This window comes from Nannobrachium achirus (genome assembly GCF_963921795.1).
Source record: "Nannobrachium achirus genome assembly, chromosome: 5".
In the NCBI taxonomy this organism is placed as follows: domain Eukaryota; kingdom Metazoa; phylum Chordata; class Actinopteri; order Myctophiformes; family Myctophidae; genus Nannobrachium; species Nannobrachium achirus.
In genome coordinates this window covers 48,566,634-48,592,088 of record NC_137814.1, presented here as the reverse complement: position 1 = coordinate 48,592,088, position 25,455 = coordinate 48,566,634, and the positions used below count along the sequence as shown (strand labels likewise).

At 44.4% G+C, this 25,455-nt stretch overlaps 1 protein-coding gene across 1 annotated transcript in view; it reads left to right on the top strand.

Moving 5' to 3' along the window:
• LOC308285136 (glypican-5-like) overlaps positions 1-25,455 on the top strand; it is a gene marked incomplete at both ends in the record, with an annotated part of 308,188 nt that overhangs the window by 22,049 nt on the left and 260,684 nt on the right. The window contains one exon of the mRNA XM_080725853.1: positions 12,046-12,207. Coding sequence (XP_080581979.1) covers positions 12,046-12,207 — 162 coding nt within the window. The remainder of the gene's footprint in view (positions 1-12,045; positions 12,208-25,455) is intronic.

The window sequence follows — 25,455 nt, the reverse complement described above, 5'->3', positions numbered from 1 at the left end:
CATCTGTCCCCTGTGGTGCGGACAAGCAGGAGGCACGGCCCCTAATGACTCCAATCACTGTTCCAGAGTATTCGCAACGTGGTGGACCTGTCTCGTGATGGGGTGGAGGGGAGGGAGGGAGGGAGGGAGGGGGCTTTTTAACTCTGCCAAAGTCTTTCTGGGTATCACTTACGCCAGCCACACTGTTGGAGATGTGGGAGGCCAGGCCAGATTCCACTGTAGGAGTCACTGGATATTAGTTTCATATTAGAGATAACACATGGAGGGGGAGAGCAGGGGCGTCAATTGGGTATGGCAGGGGTATGCAGCTGCCATACCCTGGGTCCAGGGGGGAGAATACAAGTTACTTTAACATATAAATCCATGAATGTCTCATTGTCTATCTGCTGGTTATGTTGTTAAATTACATTAAAATAACTACAAATGCAAAATTTAACAAGGTATTATAATTATATTCTTCACACTTGTATTCTCCCCATCTTGACAGAATGGAATATATTCCCAGGTTCCGCAGGCCAGCTGCACAGGTGCAATTCATTATTGCCATATCCAGCCCAAGAAACCATATAAATTTTGGGGGAAAAAAATAGAATGTACTTCTTAAAATAAATATATCATGCCTGTTGCTAAGGTATGGCAACATGACTGGTGTTCGCGCGCGTGCAAGACACCAGTCATGTTGCCGTACCTTACCTTTTTCTGAACTGACGCCACTGGGGGAGAGACAGAGAGACACGCACGCACGCACGCACGGACGCACGCACGGACGCACGCACGCACGCACGCACGCACGCACGCACGCACGCACGCACGCACACACACACACACACACACACACACACACACACACACACACACACACACAGACAGACAGGGGATAGCTGCTAAGTGTAATGCATTTAGAACAGTTTGACACACATATTGAAAATTCCCAAAGGTGGATAGGCCTATTTGTGCGTCTTTCATTTCAAGCCTTTTTCCTTTTTTTTTACCATTTGGACCACACAATGTCACACACATGCATGCCTTTGTCACATACTGGGGATGAGCTGATTTCAGAGAAGGGCACTTTGCTTTACTGGGCTGGAGTGGGGGCTGGGAATGGGGGCTGGTGGAGCAGGTAAATGGGGGCAACGCTCTCAAGACGGGTGACTTCTTGGGATGGAGTCGACCAAACATCAAACAGTTGACTGCGACGTCGCATGTTGACTATAGCAGTGGTTCCCAAACATTTCAGGTCGAGATCCAAAAGAGAGATTATACGTTTGCCCGGGACTCATACTAGTGAAAATAGCAGATCTGTCGTGAGGAACAACCAATCGGCGTTGAGTCACTCGACCTGTTAATTGCGACATGTAGTCGCAATAATGTGTAACTAGTTCAGAGATGAATGAATTGTTTGTTTGTTTGTTTATTGTTTGATTGTAATGGGCTCACTGTGTGTGCGTACGTGTGTGCATACATGTGTGCGTGGGTGCCTGCAAGCGTGCGTTAAGCGTGTTATTTTTTTCTGTTGCTGTTGGTAGTCATGGTTGTCAGTTCCCACTTGATGTCATGTGGGAGTTGAGACTGCTCTAGACCATGATGAATAACTGATAGCTTGCATAATGTCTTGAGCCTAGGATTTAAATCCAACATGTACAGGTCAGAGCGTTTGAGGTCTGCTTTCTGTCCTCCAAAGATGATGATACAATCTCCCACCATGCAACAGCACGTCCCAGACATCCTGCACGGGTCTTTCCCCTTGGGCTCAACCTGCTTCCATGAAAAGGTCTCTGGACTGAATTTCCATAGATCATTGTTCCTTTTCCAGCCACCAAATATGTACAGCTCTCCTTTGTAGGCAAAGGCTGAATGACTCCTGCATCGTTCTGGGATAAGGTGTCCACAAGGCATGCTCAGCCAGCTGTTGGTCTCTGTGTCAAACACTCTGATGCTGTTGTGGTCGTAGCCGCGCAATACAAACATCTTTGTTCCAATGATGGTGGCAGAGTGACTTGCTGAAGGGGTTGGTGGAAAGCCTCTGGTGTTAATTAAAGACCAGACCATTATGCTGGTGTCCAACTTGTACATGTCATTAGTATAGCCAGTCAGCTGGGTGAGTCCTCCACACACATACATGACCTTCTCCAGGACACAGGCTGAGTGGTAGCACCTTGCTCCTGGAATAGTCCCAGAAATATTGGGTTTGAACCAGCTGTGGGTGTCAACATCAAAGGCATAAAGCACATTGCAGTAAGGATAGTATCCTCCCCAGATGTAGACAATCTCTTCTACCAGCACAGCTGTGTGGCCATAACGCTTGGAGGGAACCTCAATGGGACTTTGTCCTCTACCATTTGTCACTGAGGGTAACTTCCTCCAACGCAAAGACACTGTGTTGAAGATCTGAACTTCAATCTGATCCCCGTTGTTCAGGTAGCTGTTCCCTCCTCTAAATGAGTACAGCTTGTGTCCGACTACCACAGCAGCACAGGCGTCAACCATCTTTTTCATTCTTCCTTTCAGATGTATCGTCCAGTGAAACATTTCACACTCCCAGTACCACAGTGCAATGAGTGCAACTAATTTACAGGATATGTCGAGGAGCCAGAGCCGGAACAAGTTGTTGAATGACACTTGGTTAATTGGACGACAACTTTTAAAGGACAGTTACATTGGTTGTGATGTCAATTGTGATATCATTGTGACATATATTATGTAGAATTACATACTTTAACTTGTGGTTATGATTAGGGATTGCAGAAGGTGTCAGTGATCCCTGATGACATCAGTAGGACTAGGTCAGTAGGACTAGGGTGTGACGTAAACCGCATTATGTGCCCATATATGGAGATCTCTGTATCTGTCAGTCCTTGTCCCTTTTATGGGCAAATTGGTTGGATCGGCGGTTCTACTAAAAACAAATGTTTCGTATAACTGTACATCGTGCAAGTACAGTAACTGCATGGGAAGCAGCTAATAACATAGGTAAAAATCTGAGCTATCCGTGCGCAAAGGTTAGAGTCTTTTGCACACTTTTTTCCCCCTGTGTGTGTGTGTCAGTGACAGTGTGACATAAATCGCATTTGTGCCCATTTATGGAGATCTCTGCAGTGACGTCATTACGTGCGCGTCACGCGTCTCTGACGCATTCACGTTGCCTAGAGACGCATTCACGTCATTGTTCTGGGGTCCCACGGACGCATTGCCTCCATTGGAGTCCACGTTAAAATAATTTACCACGTCGCGAAAAAAATAAATATTTTAAAAAGTCCACAGACGCCACCATTGTTCATGGGTGAAGGCATGCTACTTTACCCTACGTTAACACAAATGAAATCCGCGTAGAAAGTCTTAAAACAGACGATAAAACTAACGACAGTCTGTGTTTTGAATCCACGACGCCATTTTGTGCGCCACTGCATGGTCACAGAATTCAATGGGTGCCTGAGTTTTAGCGTAGCACCGGGCCGCTCTCTGACCATAGTGGCACAGCGTGTTAGGTGATACACCAAAAAGGGTTCCCCCACAGAACGTGTAGCACGGCGCAGAAACGTGACGTCACGTCTCTACACTGCAGCTCACTGCTCAGACAGCGACCCGCCTCCTTTCCCCTTCATTCAATAACAACTGGATATACAGTACACGCGCTATTGTTTATAGATGTGGTGGTGGACATTGGACAACGTGTTAGAAGCCACACAGGTCTTCATTGCGTCTTTACAACAATAGCGACGATTAACGTCGTGGTGAACATGGTCAAATAACCTTTATTGGCTCAACTACAACACGGAGGAAGCAAGCTAGCCTAGCATGTATGCTATCTGAGACAGTATGTATGTAGCCTAGGCTGCCTAACTGTTTGATTGATTATAGCGTTTTCGTGGCAGCGCCGTCCATTTGGTGGTCCGCCGGGGCAGCGGACCACCGCGGCCGCCTGTGCCTTGCCCTCCCGCATCCATAGAGGGGCGGCACGTCCCTCTAGGATCAACCGTTCAAAACAAAAGTAGCCGATCTACAAGCAACCCAATCCACTGTTTTTGACCCAGTCCACTGGTTCTCTGTACAGCAGAGCAAACACAAGCACGCCAGAGAGCATTTCCCCCATTCCATAGAAGCAGTAACAGTACAAACAGGAGACATCTCACTGAGAAGATCCATATATTATCGATGTATATAAAATAACAGGTGGCTGTTGATTATGAAGACTCGGTAAAAGCTTCTATCTGCGCCCCCAAGTGGTCAACATCCGATATTACCGGTTCGGTATAAAAAAAATCAAACCGTCACATGACTATTTGGAAGTATTAAAATTGTAAGATTTGGAATTGTGGTTCATTTCTTTCAGACACATTTCTACGTAACATGAACATAACCATATAATAACCAATTCAAGTTAAATGCTGCACTTTGTCAAAAATGACATGACGCGTTGAATTTTTGTGGGACCCATAAAATATCCCTGGGACTCATCCGAAAGACCCTTCGTGGGTCCCGGGGACTCATTACATTAAAAACCTATTAACATCACTGTCTCTGTATCTGTCAGCCCTATGCCCTTTTATGGGCATATTGGTTGAATCGGCGGTTCTACTGAAAATGTTTGTTTCGTACAACTGTACAGCAAGTACAGTAACTGCAGGGGAAGCAGCTAAGACCATAGGCAAAAATCTGAGCTGTCTGGGTGCGAAAGTTGGAATCTGTAGAACCAACCATGTTCTGTGTCAATTAGTAGTAGGGATGTCCCAATATTTATTTGGCACTGTACGGTGACAGGTCAGCAGTAAAGAAACATGTGGCCAGCCTCTGACATCGGTCACCTGTGATCGTCTATGGCACATCTATGATTTATGACTCCAAATTTGGGCAACGTTTCAGCCCCATCAGAGGCACCCTTTGACTTCTATTATGAAATTACAGTATAATAATGAACATTTCATAAAGTATATAGGTTGTGGTGAAGGCCCTTCTGCGGCCTACTGGCAGTGTATACGCAAGACATTCCACGCTGATCAGTTCAGCGGTTTGTGAGATTGGTTCCGGACACACACTCACACACGCACACACTCACACATTTACACATACAGTACCATCTTAGAGACCAGTGGTTCTCAACCTTTTCAGGCCGTGACTCCCAAAATAACCATATTTTAACAGGGGACCCCCCCCCCCCCACACCCTGACGAGCACTAAGAGTTGAGGCATTACATTTTGTATTTTACTCAGTTCTATTGTGAAAATACCTGATCTACATGCTCACAACGCTGTTGCGAGCATGTACTGTGAATCGTCTATTTTCACAATTCTGCCTCTAATATTTGACAATTTGGCCAATGTTTAATATGTCATTTTAGAGGTATTAAAACGTCCTTAAATGAAATGTGCATATACCCTGGCCTATACACGTACACTTTATGCTGGTCGCTTTACTGTCGAGTGAGAAAACGATGTTGCACGTTAAGTTAATCATCTGGGGACCCCCCAAAATAACCACTGGTTGAGAGAACCACTGTTATAGACGGCTAGCCTCTTGTAGGGCCACGTACTGTAAAGCAAAACAAATAGACTATATAAAAGAATAATGATCGAGTAAATAAACATAATCTGACTGGGGGTTTGCGGAAATGATGTGGACTGACATGGAGCACAGGTTTGGATGGAGTTAATGGGTGAGAGGAGAGCGGGGCAGGTCACTCAGTCATGACTAAGGATGTGACGATAATCGTTATAATCGTTTGTGGTGATAAAAAAACACTCACAATAATCGTATCGTGGAGCTAATAAATTCTTGTGAAATGTACCAATTCACCTTTTATTTGCCGAGCTGCATATCCGGTACCACTTAAACCCTCTATAATTGGTAAGCCGGACCTGGAAATAACGTACTTGATATAGTCTTTTTTTTCACTCTCGGCCAAATCTCTTTGCCAGAAAATAGCCGATCTACAAGCTCAAAACGTGTCGCAACGCGACGTGTTGTGAGCTTGTAGATCTGCAATTTTTTTTTTTTTTTTTTGGGGGGGCAAATGTTCCGCCCCAGGTGACGTGAAATTCTCATATTGTCCCATCCCTAATCATGACCTCACTCCTCTGGCCCTGCCTTTGGGAACTCATGGAGCCTCGCTGGGTAATGACCTTATTTATTCTCTGCAAGGATTCAGAGGATTTTCATCAACCTTTGAAAAATCACGGAATATTCTGGTCGCTCCGATCCGCGCACGGGAGCATTCGAGAGACGCCCGCGCATGTGCTAGAATCGGAAAATAATTCCTTTTCAGGATTCAAAGTCAAAAGTAGCAGATCTACAAGCTCAAAACACGTCGCTTGTGGATCTGCCACGTTGGATGCTTTTGTCTGACGCTGTAGTGACAATCAAGTATGGTGTTTAATTTAGGGGAATAAAAACACAAAAGGTTAGAATATGGAGATAAGAGGTTTTCTGCCCGGCAGTGACCTTGTTGTCAGGTGGAAACCTTGCATCTAAAACTTTTTCTTTTCAAGAATAGGTGAAAATAGCTGATCGCAAGCTCACAACATGTCACAGTGACCCGCTAGAGACTACAAACCATTGATTGGCATCTAGACCTACTGCACATACAGTATGAAACAGAGCTGCTAGTTTAAATTTTTCTTATACTATTTAAATTGTACTGAGAAAAAACAATGCTGCTATTTGTTCCAAAACCTTTACACCCTGTATATATAAAATGACACAATGCGACATGGCTCTGTTTACACAATGCTGTACCCCCTCCAGTCCAACTGTATATATGTTCCCCATTTTCACACATATTTTGACACATTCTTTGGCAATGTAGATGTATGTGGCAATGTAGATGTATGTTTTCTCATGCCAATCAATATCCTTTGAATTGATTTGAATTGACCCAAATGTAGTAGCGAACAAAGTAGGGCAGTAATCTGCAGAGAAAAAAATCAAACCTCGGTTCGAAGTGGAGCGGTGAATCTGAGCAGCTATACCGTGTGTGTGTGTGTGTGTGTGTGTGTGTGTGTGTGTGTGTGTGTGTGTGTGTGTGTGTGTGTGTGTGTGTGTGTGTGTGTGTGTGTGTGTGTGTGTGTGTGTGTGTGTGTGTGTGTGTGTGTGTGTGCCTGCACAACAGCGCCCCTCCTTTAACTTGTGTGTTGTGTGTGGCCACTCAAGGTATTGCCAGGCTACGGACATACCCAGCCAGCCAGCCAGCCAGCCAGCCAGCCAGCCACATAGCCAGCCAGCCACAGACATACCTGTCTATTGGGAGCGCTTTCACCGCTCCAAAAACTAAAAGTTGAAAAGCATTATAAGAGGTTTCTGGCTGACAGTGACGATCATGCCAGGCGGACAGGGAGAGAGAGAGAGAGAGAGAGAGAGAGAGAGAGAGAGAGAGAGAGAGAGAGAGAGAGAGAGAGAGAGAGAGAGAGAGAGAGAGAGAGAGAGAGAGACAGGGGTGGGCAGAGCAGAGAGGGAATGAGGGGGATTCAGAATGCATCCCTATTGTGTTTCATGGATGGATTTGGGGACGGGAGAGGAGCTGGTCTTGCGGTCTGTCCCGGGGCCATGCTCTGAGCTCTGGTTACAGCACCTGCCCCTAGTCCCCCCCCCTCCCTCCCCACTCCCTCCTCTCACTGAAATGAGTTGTCATTATCAAATAGGCCTTCGCGTAATGAGACCCACTTTATAAAAGAAAAAATTAAACCCATCTTTGAAGTGAGCGGTGTGTGCCTGGCCTGCTCAACAGCGCCCCATGGTCACCCAGCTTTATTGCAGCTCATGCTACATAATAAAGTAACTGCTCAACAGCGCCATTTGGTCACCCAGGCCTGACACTGGTCACCAGTGGTATTGCCATGCGACAAAGTTACTAAAAAACATACCTACACACACAGTCACGCTACGGAGAAGGTGTGACCACCGCTTAAAAATAATGGCAGATCCCTGTGTACAATTTTGAGGTATTTGTACCTTACTTGAGTATTTCTAATTTCCAATACTTTCACTTCTACTCCACTACATCTCGAATCCAAATATTGTACTTTTACTTCACTAGTTATTTGAAAACTTGAATTACTAGTTACTTTGTAGATTGATCAAAACATACATTAACCACTTCGGTCCTACAGTAGCCTATATACATTTCAGACATCTGAAAAACAAGCATTGTGAGCTTGTAGATCTGCTATTTTCAGAAGATTTTTATACATTTGAAAACTTGAAATGGGACATTTCTGCATAGTGCGTTCTTTTACTTTCGGTACTTTAAGTACATTTCGATAACGCTTTCATATTTTGAATTCCTGACTTTTACCTGTGACAGAGTATTCTACGTTACAGTATTGATAAAAAAAAAAGCTATATCCACCAATGCCTAAAACGTTGATGTCACAAGTACAGTAATACAAATGTACGTGTGTGTGTGTGTGTGTGTGTGTGTGTGTGTGTGTGTGTGTGTGTGTGTGTGTGTGTGTGTGTGTGTGTGTGTGTGCGTGCGCGTGTGCGTGCGGTGTGAAACTTTAATAACCGTGCTAATTGTGGCCAGTCTCAGTGATGTCATGACAGTGTTTATATGTGTAGTGACAGTGAGAAGCGGGTGCGACGGTGTCTGGACGGGGTGGACTGTGTGTGCATGTATCTGGGAAGCACAGTGACGTCAGCCCGTCTGACATGAGCCCAGCGCTTTGGATCATATTTAGGAGGAATTAGATCATTGCCTTCATGTGGTTGTAATGAGCTCCAGTGTTATGGCTCACGCTGGCACGTGCATGGTGGAAGACATACTTTTACTTAAGTAAAGGTATACAATGTAGAAGTACTCTGTTACAAGTTCCAGGATTCAAAGTTTACTTGAGCAAAAGTACAAAAGTGTTGGTCTCAAAATATACTTAAGGCAGTGTTTCTCAAACTTTCAAATTTCATGGTCTCCCCTTAACTCTGACAGCTAGTGTACAAATGGAACCAAATTAACCTGTTAGGGTTCATTTGGTTCCATTTATACACTGTCAGAGGACTTGTATGGGTCAATTTAGACCCCCCTAAAGGAACCCACAGAGTCCCTGGAATCCACTTTGAGAACCACTGACTTACGGTACCAAAAATAGAAAGTGTGGTATAAACTCTTTTGTGCGCGTCTGACTAAAAACGCAGAGAGTGCATATCTGCTGCAGCGTAAACGCAAGGTCTGCGCGGCACGCAGAAATCCTCTCTGTCCGTTATCTCACTTATCAATAGGATCAGTCGCCCTCCTGGCCCCCAAACTGTGGAATAAACTCCCTGTCGCACTTGGAACAACAGAATCACTCCCCAGCTTTCACCATGGCCTGAAGACTCACCTCTTCAGACTCCCAACTAAGCACTTACCGTAGCACTCGCCTACCCTCAATGACCTTACATGAAAACTATATTTATATATATAAGGTTTTTAACTGATTATGTGCTTGGTCTGCCAACATTATTTTTTTCTAGATTGATATTTCTATGCAATTGATGTATTGATATTGATGTATTACCTTGCTTATTGTCAATTGTAATCAGTATCCGCACGCACGCATGCATGCGCAAGCGTGCACGTGTGTGCGTGTGTGTTTTCTCTGTAAAAGTGAGCGTTGACCTGTGTGTTTGCATCACACGCACACACAAGTGCGTGTCTGAACGGACACATTTCCAACATGCGAGTGTTCATGAGCACATGAGCCTAGGATATTTATACATCTTTAGCGGAGGCAGCAGTATTTATAGCAGTAAACATGGATGAATTCTTGTTGCTTTACTTTCTTTAACCTCTGCCTGTGCCTCTCTCTGTCTCCCCATGGATTTATGACAGTCTGCCTATGTGCACGTTCAGGACACAAGTCACCAGCTCACGCCATGCAAAACCTGTATTGCATAACATGACATGAAGTTTCGGTAACATTTTGACAAAAAATAGATCTATTATGTATCAGGAGCAAATATTTGAGTTACAAAAATTTGCTTTAAAAATATATATATTCCAATATTTGCAAAACAACAATAAAAAAAAAGTAAATCTACAAGCTCGCAGTGCTGTGAATACAGAATATTCACAGTGCTGCAGAATACAAAGACCATTACTGCCTTGATTCTTTGTATTTAAAGAAATAGTTCACCCCCCGAAATGACTACTTTTTCTATCGATTCCTCACCCAGTGGAGTCTTGAATTCATGGATATTCTTTTTTGTTTTTGTCCCATTCCTAAGCCAATCATTTTGGAGCGGTTTGCTGCCATTTACAGATTTCTGCAAAAATCTGCTCCATTGCCATTGAAATCCATTGGCTGGATCCACTCTCATACTGTAGGTAGAATATTATTCCGGTGTGACCGTGCCCTACGGGCCAAAGTATGGTTATCAGCTGATAAAAGGATTCTGCCAATGTATTTCAATGTGAATGGAGCAGATTTTGGAGAAATCCGCAAATGGTTGATTTTACAAAAATTCCGCTCCATTCCCAATGAAATGCATTGGCGGAATCCGCTTATCATCTGACAACTAGGGCATTCAACGAATATTCGAATATCAAAGTCACTATTCAACGTTGTTCACCGAAGTCGAATATATATATATATTTTTTTTTTGTCTTTAAAAAAAAAAAAATCTTCATGGTTTATAAAGCTTGGCTAGATAGGAAGTCATAAGAACCCTGACAAGCACTTGGAATTGTAGGTATTACATTTAATGTGACTCAGTTCCGCAGATACATTTTGTGAAAATAGCAGATCTACATGCTCACAACGCTTTGCGTTGCGAGGCGTTGTGAGCATGTAGATCGGCTATTTTCACAATGTTTGCCTCTTGCTTACTTAATATTTTACAGTTTGGCCAGTCCTGTCAAATATTCGACTATTCGAATACTTTGAGGTCGAATAATTCGAATACTAAAAATCACTATTCGTGAATGCCCCACTGACAACCATACTTTGGTGTGACCGTACCTTAAACAGAGGATTTCTACATTGCAATATTGATTCTTTTACTTAAAGTAAAACATTTAAGTACTTTTTCCACCACTGCCTATAAACTAACAGTTCTGAACGGACTGGAACTCAGTACTTTCCCATAACCCTCTAACCACTGAAGAAAGGCAACATGTTCCAGAACATATTCTTCTCCATTAGCGGGACGTGACTCATCTCATTCATAACTATTAAATCCCAGTCATCACTGCGACCGCGCTGCACTCCCCTCCCCTCCACTCCCCTCCCTAATGCTTCCTGAAGAAAACATATGATGTGTGTGTGTGCACGCGTGTGTCTGGAAGAATCTGAGCAGGCTGAATCGATGATTCTCAATCCTTTTTAAGTTCAAGGACACCCCACCCCTCCCCCAGTTTAATATGCATTAAGCCACGGACCCCTGGCACCGCATCTACGATCCTCAGTGTTCATTTCACTCTGAGAGTGAAATGAGAGTGAAATCAAATGTTATACGTTTGTACACTCTCTGAGTGTACAAATGTACCATTTAAGTGTCTGTCGTTTTTGCTGGGGACCCCTGGAACCCACTGAAGGATCCCTTCGGGCCCTTGATGCACCATATGTCTAACCTCGTGTACATTATACTGTACAGTACCAGCTGGCCTTTGTTTTCTTTTCTCTTCCTGAAAACAACAAAAAACTATGGGAGTTTGCTGTAAACCTGGGATGTGACGATAAAGATGATTCAGATTTAGGGCTTTCAAGTTTACGATTTTAATTTGACAATAATTGTCACATAATTGCGATGTATGATTTAATTGTGTTTTTGGGCTTGATCATTGGAACGTATCAATAAAAAAACAGTTTTCCTCGTAATCAAAAAATGCACAGGGCAGATATGACAAATTACTGAAAAATACAATTACTGACAAAGAAATGACTGACATATTTATACATTTTTATTTTAAAAACAAAAGTCAAAATCTACAAGCTTGTTACGCGTAAGCTAGTAGATCAGCTATTTCTGCTTTAACGATTCTCACGAGTATGAGAAAATCATCGCGATTATCTCAAATAATCGCGATTGGACGTTTATGTAATGATTGTGATGCCTGATTCCCTTCCTCCGCCCCACAGATGTGGACCTGCTGGTGTGCAAGCACCAGGGTCCCTCCTGCTGCACCCGTAAGATGGAGGAGAGCTACCAGTACGCCGTGAAGCGCGAGACCCTGCAGAACGTCCGCTCCTACAGCTTCGACCTCAAGTACCTGCTCTCCGGACACGCTGACGCCTTCCAGGGTAAGAAAAAAAAAATGACCGCAGGACAGCGATTTTTAACCTTTTTCATGACAAGGCCTATTTGTGTGTGTGTGTGTGTGTGCGCGTGCGTGCGTGCGTGCGTGCGTGCGTGCGCGTGTGTGTGTGCGTGCGCGCGCTGTCATTTTGTTTTGTTGCTGTTGGTAGTCATGGTTTTCAGTTCCCACCTGATGTCATGTGGGAGTTCAGACTCATCCAGACCATACTGAATAACTGATAGCTTGCATAACGTCTTTAGGCTAGGACTTAAATCTAAGATGTACATGTCATCAGTGTATCCTTTGTAATTGTATCCTGCAAAGATGATGATACGACCTCCCACCATGCAACAGCACATCCCACGCATCTCACAGGGGTCTTTCCCCTTGGTCTCAACCTGCTTCCAGGAAAAGCTCTCTGGACTGAATTTCCACAGATCATTTAAGCACTGGTTCCCGATCCAGCCACCAAATACGTACAGCTCTCCATTGTAGGCAAAGGCTGAATGACATGAACGTTCTTCTGGTAGAAGCTGTGCAGAAGGTGTCTTCAGCCAGCAGTTGGTCTCTGTGTCAAACACACTATTGCTGTTTAAGCACCCCCCCATAGCCCCCAAATACAAATATCCTGGTTCCAATGATGATGCCAGAGTGACGGCTTGAAGCAGGTGGTGTAGTTCCTCTGGTGGTAATTAAAGACCAGACCATTATGCTGGTGTCCAACTTGTACATGTCATTAGTCCATCTAGTCAGCTGGATGAGTCCTCCATACACATAAATGACCTTCTCCAGGACACAGGCTGAGTGGCGGGTCCTTGCTTCTGGAATAGACCCAGAAATACTGGGTTTGAACCAGCTGTGGGTGTCAACATCAAAGGCATAAAGGACATTGCAGCGAGGATAGCCTCCCCCCCAGATGTAGACAATCTCTCCTACCAGCACAGCTGTGTGGCCATAGCGGCCGGAGGGAACCTCAATGGGACTTTGTCCTCTTCCATGTGTCACTGGGGGCAACTTCCTCCAACGCAAAGACACTGTGTTGAATATGTTGACTTCAATCCTGTTGTTCAGGCAGTTGTTGAAACCTCCAAATGAGTACAGCTTGTGTCCGGCTACCACAGCAGCATGGCAGGAATCCTTAGGTCCTCCTTTCAGATGTATTGTCCAGTGAAACATTTCACACACCAGCACCACCGTGAATCAGTGCGATAGATTTACAGGATTTGTTGTTAAAGGACAGTTCTATTAGTTGGAGTAGTTGCTGAATGACATGTGGTTTATTGGACGTTTACTTTTAAAGACGAGTACATTGGTTGTGATGACAATGTTGTGATGTCAAATCCATGATGATGTAATTATGTAGCATTTGGCATTTCGATCCATCCAGACTTGTACAGAGCCCTGGTGGATCCCAGTCAACTAAGGAAGAGGGTTTAAGTGAGACTGTCATGATTACACCCACACACATTGTGAATATTATGCAATGTTGAAGTGACACCTGAGGCAGATTATGTCTTCTAAATCAACATATATTTTCTGAAAAACATTTGTTGCTACAGTATATGAGTGGTGCTCAAACCGAAATAATAATATGAAATGCCCAAATTTTCACGATTTGTCTAAAAAAGCAGACCTACAAGCTCATCAATTCGCGGCACAAAATGACGCACTATGAGGGCCGGCAGCGGCATAAGGTCATGGGGTATGGTTTTCATGCTTAAAGAATATATATATATATATATATATGTATATATATATATATATATATATATATATGTGTAATATATATGTGTCACCGCTAGATCGAGAATCAGTTAGATCGAGAACCGGAGCACTCGTGCGGCGCGGTCGCTTTGATCCACAACAACGACAACGACAACGTAGCGTCGGCAGGAATGATAGCGCCTCACCCCACAGAGGTTAGGGTTAGGGTTAGGGTTAGTTTTACTGAGGTTAAGGTTAGGGTTAGGGTTAGAGTTAGGCATAGTAAGCTAATGGCTAAACACAGCTGAGCTAGGCTAGTAGATAAACAAAGAAAGCGGGGTCGCAAACGAGTGACGTCAGCGACTACACAAGTGAATGGCTGTTGTCGCCATCTCATGGTGATTATGCAGAATTACACAGGTGCGCTGATAAGAGACTATCAAAGTGAATTGATCCAGGTGGTGTTAGGGGTGTGTGGTGAACGACAAAACTAGTGCTCTTAGACAATTGACACTGAGTGAAAAAAAAAAGAAAAAGAAATTGAATGCTTTATAGCAGTGATTCTCAAGCTGTCTGTCGGGACCCCCAGAGTTTCAATACATGTAGTTTTAGCCCTGGGACCCCAACCTATGTCCCTTGAGTGTACAGACTGAAGCAAATGTACAAGACAGATAATATTCGTTATTATAAGAATAGTAGTTGCTGCGGATAATTTGTATAAAACACTTGACCAAGCCCTTCCTCATCATCTAACTGAACTCCTATCGCAGCAGTCCAAAAGCACTGATGGAGAAAAAAATGACTTTAGTTTTTTTGTTTGTAAGGAATTTCTTTATTTGCCCGATATTCGCGAATAACATTTTCTTTCTTCTCGTTACTTTCACTTCCCCTGGAGGCCACGGTCGCTGGCGCGCAGGCAAGTATGTGTGAACTGGTGAAACGTGGGCAACGTCAATTCCCCACGTGCCCCCGTTCGCCTTTTGATTTCTTTCCTACGTTTGTGTGGTTTTGGCAGTAGCAGCCGTGTGGAGAGGAATCAGTCCTGGGCTGGAGGCAGGGAGGAGGAAGGAGGGTACACAGGCCCTCTTCTCTGCCTCGGGCTGCGGATCGTGGGCTGTGCACAACTGCACATAGTACAGCCTTTGGTTGTATCCAAAACTTCCGGGGCACGCAAGGTAGCCTTTTTTTTAATAATTAGTCCATGGGCCATAAGAGATGTCGCTTTCGGAAAGGTGGCAAATGTTAATTACTTTTTGAGAAGCTCTATGTCTGTAGATAATATTTTGGTGTGATAACCCTTCCTGAGTCACAGCTAAATTGGTGTTATCAGCTGCTAAAGTTGGTGTCCCATTAACATTATACAGGGGGAAACAAGCAAAAAAACAAGCAAAAAATAATCTGCTTTAAGTAAAAACATTCCTTGGGCTAAAAATGGCCCCCACAAAACTGTGAAAAGTGATGACTCAAAGTGATCACTTTTCATCACTAAACCATAGTTTTGCAGGGCCGTTTTTAGCCCAAGGAATGTTTTTGGATTATCATACCAAAATATTATCTAGTACAGATTTAGAGCTTCTCAAACATGCTAAGTAACCTTTGTCACTGTTCCAAGAGCGACATCTCGTATGGCCCATGGACTAAATGAAAATATTCAGTGCATGATGCTTCTGCCATGCACTGGAATTCGGGAAGCCACTCCTCTGAAATCTGAATGGTTAACCACACTTGAAATTTCCATTTGCATGGTTACTTGCACCAGCAGAGCGTGCTGCGCTTGGCTGCGTATGTAGGTAGGTATAGTACTGTAGGTAGTGTTTGTAGGTAGGTAGATAGGTAGCTGTGTATGTTTAAGCCTGTATAGTAGCCCAATCAGGGACCAGCATTTCTGGCGACGTCATCCAATGAGGGATCAGCATTCCTGGTGATGCCAGTGGTGATGTCCACCTCATGGTGCGCTCTGCTGGTGCACAAGTATAGGCCATAAATGGCCTACTTGTGCACAAGAGGCAAGTTGGCACCTCGACAGAGTGCAGTTCTAGTTCTAGTTTTATTTGTAGTTGTTAGAAGGGAATTGTGCGTGTGCCTGTGCGTGGATGTGTGTGTGCTGTGCATGCGTGTGTGTGTGCACACACGTGTGTGTGCGTATACAGTATGTGTCTCAGGAGAATTAGATCCTGCTGTACAGTGTCTCTCTCTCTCTCTCTCTCTCTCTCTCTCTCTCTCTCTCTCTCTCTCTCTCTCTCTCTCTCTCTCTCTCTCTCTCTGGACCAGTCTAAATCAGGCAGATGGCCAGTTGCCTCTGCATGTCCTCCGCCTTCCGCCGGTAATTGCAATGTCATTTGAATTCAGAAATTTTCCGAAACAGACAGTGTGTGTTTCTTTTCTCTTTCTCTCCCCTAAAACCTCCCAACACTGTATCCCAGAGGCCTGGCTGGCGAGATGCTTTGAATGCTTTTGGTGTTGCAGGAATTCGGGGTACCGTGCAATTTGTTTTATAGGACAATGTACTCAGTGGCGTCAGTTCAGCAAAAGCTAGGGTATGGCAAAGATGGGAGTCCTCATGGAAAAGAGGCATTACATTTTGTATAACACGGTTCTATTGTGAAAATAGCCGATCTACATGCTCACAACGCCTCGCGCTGTGAGGCGTTGTGAGCATGTAGATCTGCTATTTTCACAATGTCTGAAAATTCACACTTGTGTGAACTGAGCGGTGGAGGCTGCGTGTGTGCGTGCGTGCGTGTGTGCGTGCGTGCGTGTGTGCGTGTGTGTGAATGTGAGTGTGAGTGTGACTGTGCCTGGCCTGAACAACAGTGCCCCTCCCTTAACATGTGTGGTCAGAAAAGGTATTGCAGGCTACATACAGACTCAAACTACATACAGACAGACAGACAGACAGACAGACACACACACATACATACATACATACACGGATACACACACGGCCACGCTATGGAGACGGTGTGACCACCGCTCAAAAACTATAGTTTTTTCATTTTTTTACACAGGTTTCTACGGTTTCTTGGGCAGGATATGGCAGCCTGGAATGGTTGTTAGTAAGCGTGCCACAATTAACAACAACGCATCTGTGCAGCTGACCTGCGGAACCTGGGAATATACCATTTTGTCAATATGGAGAGAATACAAGTCTGGAGAATATAATTGCGACCGTAGGTCGCATTTACTATCAAAACCTCCACCGGCTGTCCGTGCGTCAGTCAGTCTGTCAGTCACACGTCACACTTTTGCCCTGCTCATATCTCCACAACCGTTGCCCCCATCCACGCCAAATCTTGCACACACACTCCTGACCTGCCAAACTACTACCTCCAAGGACCCCCTCAGCTCCAGGGACCCCCAGGTCCCTGGGGGACCCCCAGGTCTAATTTTGCCCTGCTCCTATCTGCACAACCGTTGCCCCCATCCATGCGACATTTTGCACACACACTCCTTACCTGTCAAACTACAACCTCCAAGGACCCCCGGAGCTCCAGGGACCCCCAGGACCCTGGGGGACCCCCAGGTGTAAAAAATGACCAAATGTGCAAAAATGACCAAATGACCACCCCAACGGGGCTGCTCACGGGGAATTCCTGGGGACCACCCACTCCTGGTGCTCCAGAACGGATGCAAAAGTGGTGGCGCCCCCAGTGGAGGACCCCCTCCACTGCAGCTCACATAAAATGCCGTAACTCCTACAGATTTTGCCCTAAAATCACGAAAATCACTACACAGCATGTCTACACTCATGTCATCAACATGGATCAGGAAGATTTAGGAAAAACACATTTTTGCCCTATTTGTGGAGATAAGCGACCTACGGTCGCTTATCTCCCGATTAGGGAGTCTTACTGGTCATAATACCTTGTTAAAGTGTCAATTTTGTTAAATTTTGCATTTGTACTTATTTTACTGTAATTTAACAACATAATAACCAGCGCAGATAGACAAAGAGACATTCGTGGACTTATATTTAAAAGTAACTTTTAAAATTGACACTTGTTAAAGTGTCAATTTTGTTAAATTTTGCATTTGTACTTATTTTACTGTAATTTAACAACATAATAACCAGCGCAGATAGACAAAGAGACATTCGTGGACTTATATTTAAAAGTAACTTTTATTCTCCCCCCTGGACCCAGGGTATGGCAGCTGCATACCCCTGCCATACCCAATTGACGCCCCTGAATGTACTGCCGAGACGGCGTGTACTGTAGGCCAAGGTTGACTTTACGATCGCTGTGGGGATACCAAGCTGGCCTTCGCTCTCTCTCTCTCTCCAATATGGAAAAACTTCATGCGTGACACGCGAGCACGCGCCGTAATGAGGACACTGAAAATTTTTGGACCGAACGTAAAGCAGCAATAATGGAAACAGGATTAGCCTGCCTCTTAGACATCCTTAGCCGTCCCTGGAAAGTATTGCTGTCATGTCAGACCTGTAACTGTCAGAGAGGGAGAGAGGAAACGATTATGTGAGCATAACCCAGACTGAGGTCTATACCCTTCTCTGAGGAGACTAGAGATGGGACGATAAGCGATATTATCGTTTATCGTGACAACACTCACGATAATCGTATCGCGGAGATTTAATTTATCGTAATATCGTCCTCCATCATGCACTGGGATCAATTCACCTTTTATTTGCCAAGCTGCATATCCCGTATCACTTAAACCTTCTATAATTGGTAAGAGGTACTTATAATATACATACCTTTTTTCACTCTATCAAATGTCTTTGCCAAAAAATAGCCGATCTACAAGCTCGAGCTTGTAGGTCTGCTATTTTTTGGCAAATGCTCCGCCCCAGGATAATGGATTTTGTTATCGCGATAATATCGTAAATCGCGATTTCTTTTGTCACAATAATCACACTATGACATTTTCTTATTGTATCGCGACGCGTTGTGAGCTTGGGGGTCTGCTTGGAGGTCGGCTATTTTCAGTACTTGATACCACCCTAAACTGAGCATAATCAAGTGAATACTGGAGATGTGGCGTAATGGCAAGGATTTCTACACAGAGAGGGCAATTCTTTCAACATAAGATGCTGCATTCAAGTTCAGGAGAGTTTGGACAGGGGAATTCTCTTGAATGCTGTCTTCATGTATGGCGTAGAAACAGAAAGCAGAAACATTTGCATTTCTTTCACCCTAGTAAAAACTGCATTCATGGTCTGGAGAGGGTACTTTTTTACAGACAGGTAAAAGGGCAGGGGCTCAAGCCCCCTCTGTGTGCACGTGGCTGGAAGAAAGTGTGGAATAACCTTATAAACCCACATGCCAGACAGTTCTAGTTGTGTGTCAGTAGCGTCCGCCTCTCTCGCACGGCCTTCTAAGGACAATCCATGTCCTGTCTGAGTGCTCCCTCTGTGTGGAATGTCAAGTAGTGAGTGGCTGAGAATGAGATACCACATGAAGTCATGGGAATATGAATATTGGCTGACGCCGCACACGCATTCTTAACCACTTAAGGCCTATTAAAGTGCTATCATGTTAATTTGTTTGTGTGTGTGAATGAAATGTTATTTTGTCCAATCCGTATTATGTGGAGTTATGTTAATACAATGTAACCTAAACGATTGTGTTGTTGTATTTGGTCTCTCGCTGCTCTTCTGCTGAGACATTTAGATCCTGTTTCTGGTTTGACACAGAGATTTCTCCCCATAGCAAGCAGACTCTGTGGTAATAGTCAGTGAATTTTAATAAGACCCTGGGAATAAATTCCTTGCCAAACAATTTCTTCACCAATGTGTTCATAAAGGTGTCTAGTAACATATCTAACAAAGATTGAAATTCAACATCCCTAGCAAAATGTTTGACAGCAAGGGTAATTCTGGGTCTCATTCACTTACTATACTCTGTACTATAAGGGAAAAAAATACTCCCAAAAATCTGCTTTAAGTGGGGTGTGAGGGGTCTAACTAGGTGTTTTTAATTATTCTGAATCCATTGCAAGCATTTGTTTTGCACAAAAAACATTCTTTGGGCCAAAAATGGACCCCATACACCTTGTGAAAAGTGATGACTCATCACTAAACCATAGTTATTTTGTGTCTGTTTTGTGTGTCTTGCAATGGATTCAGAATAATTAAAAACACCTAGTTAGACACCTCACACCCCACTTAAAGCATATTTTTGGGAGTGATTTTTTCCCTTATCAGTGTATAGTAAGTGAGACCCAGAATTACCCTAGCTGTCAAACATTTTGCTAGGGATGTTGAATTTCAATCTGTGTTAGATATGTTACTAGACACCTTTACAAACACATTGGTGAAGACATTGTTTGGTAAGGAATGTATTCCCAGATTTGACAGTTATTCTGCAAATTTTCCCTGACTATAAGAGACTTGCACAAGAAACCCGGGTTCACATCTGGGACAGAAGATACAGTGCAGATTTAAATAATGAATGAAGTCAGACTCACAACGTGTCACATCTCGACGCATCATGAGCTTGAAGATCTGCATTTTTTCCCTGTTTTTGTTTTTTTAATTGTTTGTTTGTTTGTTTTTCTGTTAATGATTCTTGCCTATAATGACATGGCCAAAACAGGGATTCCAGGATTAATGTGATGCTTAAACCCTATACTTAGTTGACCGCATTCCCAATTAGGGCCCCGGCCAGATTCCCAAGGGCCCTACACTGTAGCTATTTAACAGTAGATGACCAAAGGGTTCAATTGGTTAAACACACACAATTTTGGTTGGCGGCTAATTCCCTGAATGTGTTTTTGGGTTCCTCTCCTCTTTTCCTGTCTTTTTATTTCATTATTTATTTGACATTATCAAAACCTCCAAATGTCCAAAACTGTTGCTTTTCAGTATTCAAATACAAAACTCTATCTACAAAGAGGTTTGGTGTAGAGGAGACAAAAGAGCAGACTAAGTACAGAGTGAAAGGTCAAGTTTATTAAGTATTGACAGTTCAAGTGGTTACATATTTGATAACACAAATTGACATGAATCCAAAATACACAATGATTATTGTGCCGTCAAACAATGAAACTATATGGAATCTGGGTAGTCTCGCGTGGCCAGACTGTTGCCTCCGCGATTTTGACAAATGCTCCCGGCATACAGTCTGGCAAACCGGAATAGAAATGATGAGTGCGAGATAAAGCGGATGTGACGCAACCACTCCCTTGGTGCAGTAGCATCAACAAGTCCTACTGGAAGCATTATGTCTCCTTTCAAATTTTTTTGGGGCATTATTTCGTCTTTCTCTGGTGTTGTTGGTGTTACTTCCATGTTGTTTTCAAACGTTTTCTTAAACTATACACTCATAACAAGAATAGGCCGCTCGAATGACTTTGTCTGAGCTATTGTGTTTCTGTTATGTTTCCAATGGGACTACAGTTCAGTGCAGCACTGGCTACTTCCTATACTCGCCGTTCGGGAGCTGCCGTTCCAGACTCTATATAGCATTCGGAGATTGTGGAATAGTTGTCTGGTTACGCGAGACTAGAATCTGGGGGTTCCTGCTTCATCTCTCTTTCAGCTAAGTGGTCCTTGGCCTGAAAATGTTGCAGACCCCGGCTGTATAGTATGACACTGTAGTGTGATCAAGTAGGGCATTAAAGTGATATTTAACTTTCAGAAAAAACTTTTGGTCATTTTATTGTCTAATCTGGCTTTTGAAGCCTAGAAGCTCCGCCGCCCTTCGTGCGGCCGAGCGTCTAGTCGGCAACGTGGCCAACTTGGGAACGATGTAAATAGGGAATGAATGCCCCGCCCTTTAATGCAAACCCCATTATACCTGTTGTCATAGGACCCGTTTTGACCATCTGTTTGCCTGTGTCCATTTATGCCCATATATGGAGATATCTGTCTGTCTGCGTCCATTTATGCCCATATATGGAGCTCTCTGTATCTGTCTGTCGGGCGGCCGAGCGTCTAGTCGGGGACCGGCCTACTCAGGAACCATGTAAATAGGGAATGAATGCCCCACCCTTTAATGTAAACCCCATTATACCCCGTTTTGACCATCTGTTTATGCCCATATATGGAGATATCTGTATCTGTCTGTCTGCGTCAATTTTATGCCCATATATGGAGATCTCTGCAGACACAGTGCCGGTTCCGGAAAACACTGATGTCAGACATCAGCTTCGCACACAGAGATTCCGAACCTTTCGCGCTGATTCCGGAAAACCGAATATCTGGTCGGGTCGAGGCCAGGCACTGAACTACCTGCTGCGGCGGGGAACGCACGTGCCGAAATCTGTGTAATGCATTATACCTGTTGTCATAGGACCCGTTTTGACCATCTGTTTGCCTGTGTCCATTTATGCCCATATATGGGGATATCTGTATCTGTCTGTCTTTGTCCATTTTATGCCCATATATGGAGATCTCTGCAGACACAGTGCCGGTTCCGGAAAACCCTGATGTCAGACATCAGCTCCGCATACGGAGAATCCGAACCTTACTCGCCGGTTCCGGAAAATCGCGTATCGGGTGGGGACCGGGGTCCAGGCCGGGCACTGCACTACCTGCTGCGGCGGGGAACGCGCATGCCGAATTTGAAGCCGTTCAGATGCGTCAAACGCGTCGACAGCACACACGTTTTGACGTGTGGGTGCGTTGTTAAAATATGGAGATAAGAGGTTTCTGCCCGACAGCAACGGTATTCCTTTCTCTCCGTCTACATTGCGCGGTCTTTAGAGTCAGCCGGCTAGACAGCAGTATTGTCCCACTGACCTGGTGGTGTTTATTAGATGATCAGCTTCTTTTAGGATTTGGCTGCTATTTCTCCTCTCCCTGCATCTGTAGTTGCTGGACATCTGGCCATAGAACCAGCAATGCATTGCTGGAAACCTCTTATCTATTTCTTTTTTTTTTAGAGTTTTCATAAATGAACGATCTACTTGACCACAGCGTCACACAAAAGTATCAAAGGTTTGTGCCGCGTTTCGAGCTTGTCGATCTGCTACTACTTTGCTATTTCTTAAAGGTATAAATGATTTCATATAATTCAAATAATAACAAAATGAGTCTATGTTCTGATAGTACTAGTTACTATACATGTAGTGTTTGGTCCATATTTGGAATTCAGCCTTAACTCCTGTGAGGAGAAAAAAGCAGTTTCAGTTTTGGTGGAGGAGACAGGTTTTCCTCCAATGAGGATAGAGTAGGGCCTTCCACCAATCATGGTCGAGTGGGGACGGGCTTTACGTACGTGCAACAAGTCCTGCCCCCACTTGATCATGATTGGAGGAAGGCCCCCGCCTGTCACCTACATGAAAACTTACACTTAAATGAAATCACTTTTAATTTGTATCCTGAAAGGTAACAGACTTGCGAGGTTTCCACCCGACACAGACGGATGGCAACCCTGACCTGGGTTGGACTATATGCTCAGGGGTCTGGCATATGCCAGACCCCTGAGCAGTGTTTGTGCCAAGTTTTGAGTCAACAATGCACCATGACAACGCGTGGCCCCTGGGGGCCCCCTGACACAGCTGGCTGGGCTGTACAACATGGTCCCTGGTGGCGTGACTATTCTCACGGCAGACCCCTGAACGGTGTCTGTGCAAAACGTTTGAAATAACAAATACATACAGTACTGCAACAAGGCTCACTCAGTGGCATGGGACAGAATGGATTTGTGTGGATATGTTTTAAATTTTTTGTGTGGTTTGATCTGAGTATATTGTTGGTCAAACCGCAACATTGTGTATACACATACAGTATACTATAAAACTGTATACCAAAGTTTTATATCCGTGGTAGTCCTCCACAGTCATGTTGTTAATTTCAATTTTCCTTTTCAACTCAAAATCACCCATGCTGATTGCTGAGGTTTAGCCAAGGGGACGTGCCCCGCGAGAAGGCAGATGGCGTGTGTGTGTGTGTGTGTGTGCGTATGTGCGTGCGTGCGTATGTGTGCATGTGTGTTTGGGTTGGCCTGCTTTTGTTTTGACAGCCCGAAAGGCCCTACTGTGCTTTGTCTCGTGTGGGAGTTGTCATGTCATGAGTGTGACCCTGTAAACACGGACCACATTCATCATCATCGAGCTGCCGCTACACAGAAATGAGATCAATGGAAACTTCCAAGATCGTGATCGCAGTTGCACCGAAATAGAGAGCGTTTCCACTAAGTGTCTTGTCGAGGTATTGCTGTACTGTACTGTTCTGCAGGCAGGCAGCCGCGGACAAGGTCACATCCTGGGGTTAAGATCCTCTTGCAATGACCTCTGACCTCCCCAACGGCCTCCTGTGCACACTCCCAACCCCCACCTCACACCACCCAATCATCACCTTAAGGCTTAAGAGAAGCACACACGCATGCATGCACGCACGCACACACACACACACACACGCACACGCACGCACGCACGCACGCACGCACGCACGCACGCACGCACGCACGCACGCACGCACGCACACACACACACACACACACACACACACACACACACACACACACACACACACACACACACACACACACACACACACACACACACGCCAGTGTTGCCAGTGTTGCCATATCAGCTTATTATCAAAATCACTGCAAGGTCTTTTAAAGATAGGGTGCCATGATTTTCTTCCCCCTAAAACATGATCATCAGGTAGTATGATTAAACTAGGAGGAAGATTTTTTCCAAAAAAGTCTACAGAAAGTGTTTAAACTATGTTTGTATGTGGCCACACCCACCAGTTCATTAAGTATACCTGGTTGTCAGGTGGGCCACACCCACAGTGTTGGGTGTATGGTAAAGGGGGAGGGGCTGAGTTTATGATGTCATTAACTCAGTGTTTCGGGCCTTTTGACTCAGGCTTTCAGCTTTCAGGAAGTAACCAGAAATACACAGGGAAGGCAAGGCAGCTGGGGGTCCATTAGAGTAATCTTAACTCCATAGACACATACAAAACAGAACAAGTACAAAACTATGGCACCACCTCTTTAAATGATTAATTCAGTAGCCTCTGCCAGGTCTTTCCAGTGTTTTTACCTTATTTACGACGGCTCCATGAACGCACCGTGTGTCCATATGAAACAGAAGGTCGCGGGAGACGCTAGAAATTATAACCGCAATCGTCCGCACTTTAGTACACTATAATTTGTGCCATAGTATGCGACGCTTAAAGCTATTCTCAAATTGACGTAGCCTATAATCGTTTCTTTTGGGCTCGTTTTCATAGAACCGGCTGCTTATTTCTCTCGCAAAAATCTGTCAACACTGACAGCACGCACGCACGTCGCACACCGACTGGATTTGAGACAAGGCAGTGTTCTGCAGCAACCAAGTTGTCTGACATCTGTGTAAAATAATCACCACACACACAATAATAATGGGAATGTGAGCTCTGACTTGACTTCATCTGGAGCCATAAATCCCTCAACCAGTCCAACATGACTCATGATGTGAATGACTGCCACGTCATGCAACAGTTCTTGCTTCCATTCTAGATAAGTTAAACTCCAAAAAGCACAACGTTTTGCATTATTTGCAATGCATAAGAAGAAAAAAGCAATGTATTTCATCATTTGCGAATGTCACGCACGGGCCATGTCACTGCGTTGACAGCTGTTCTGATTTA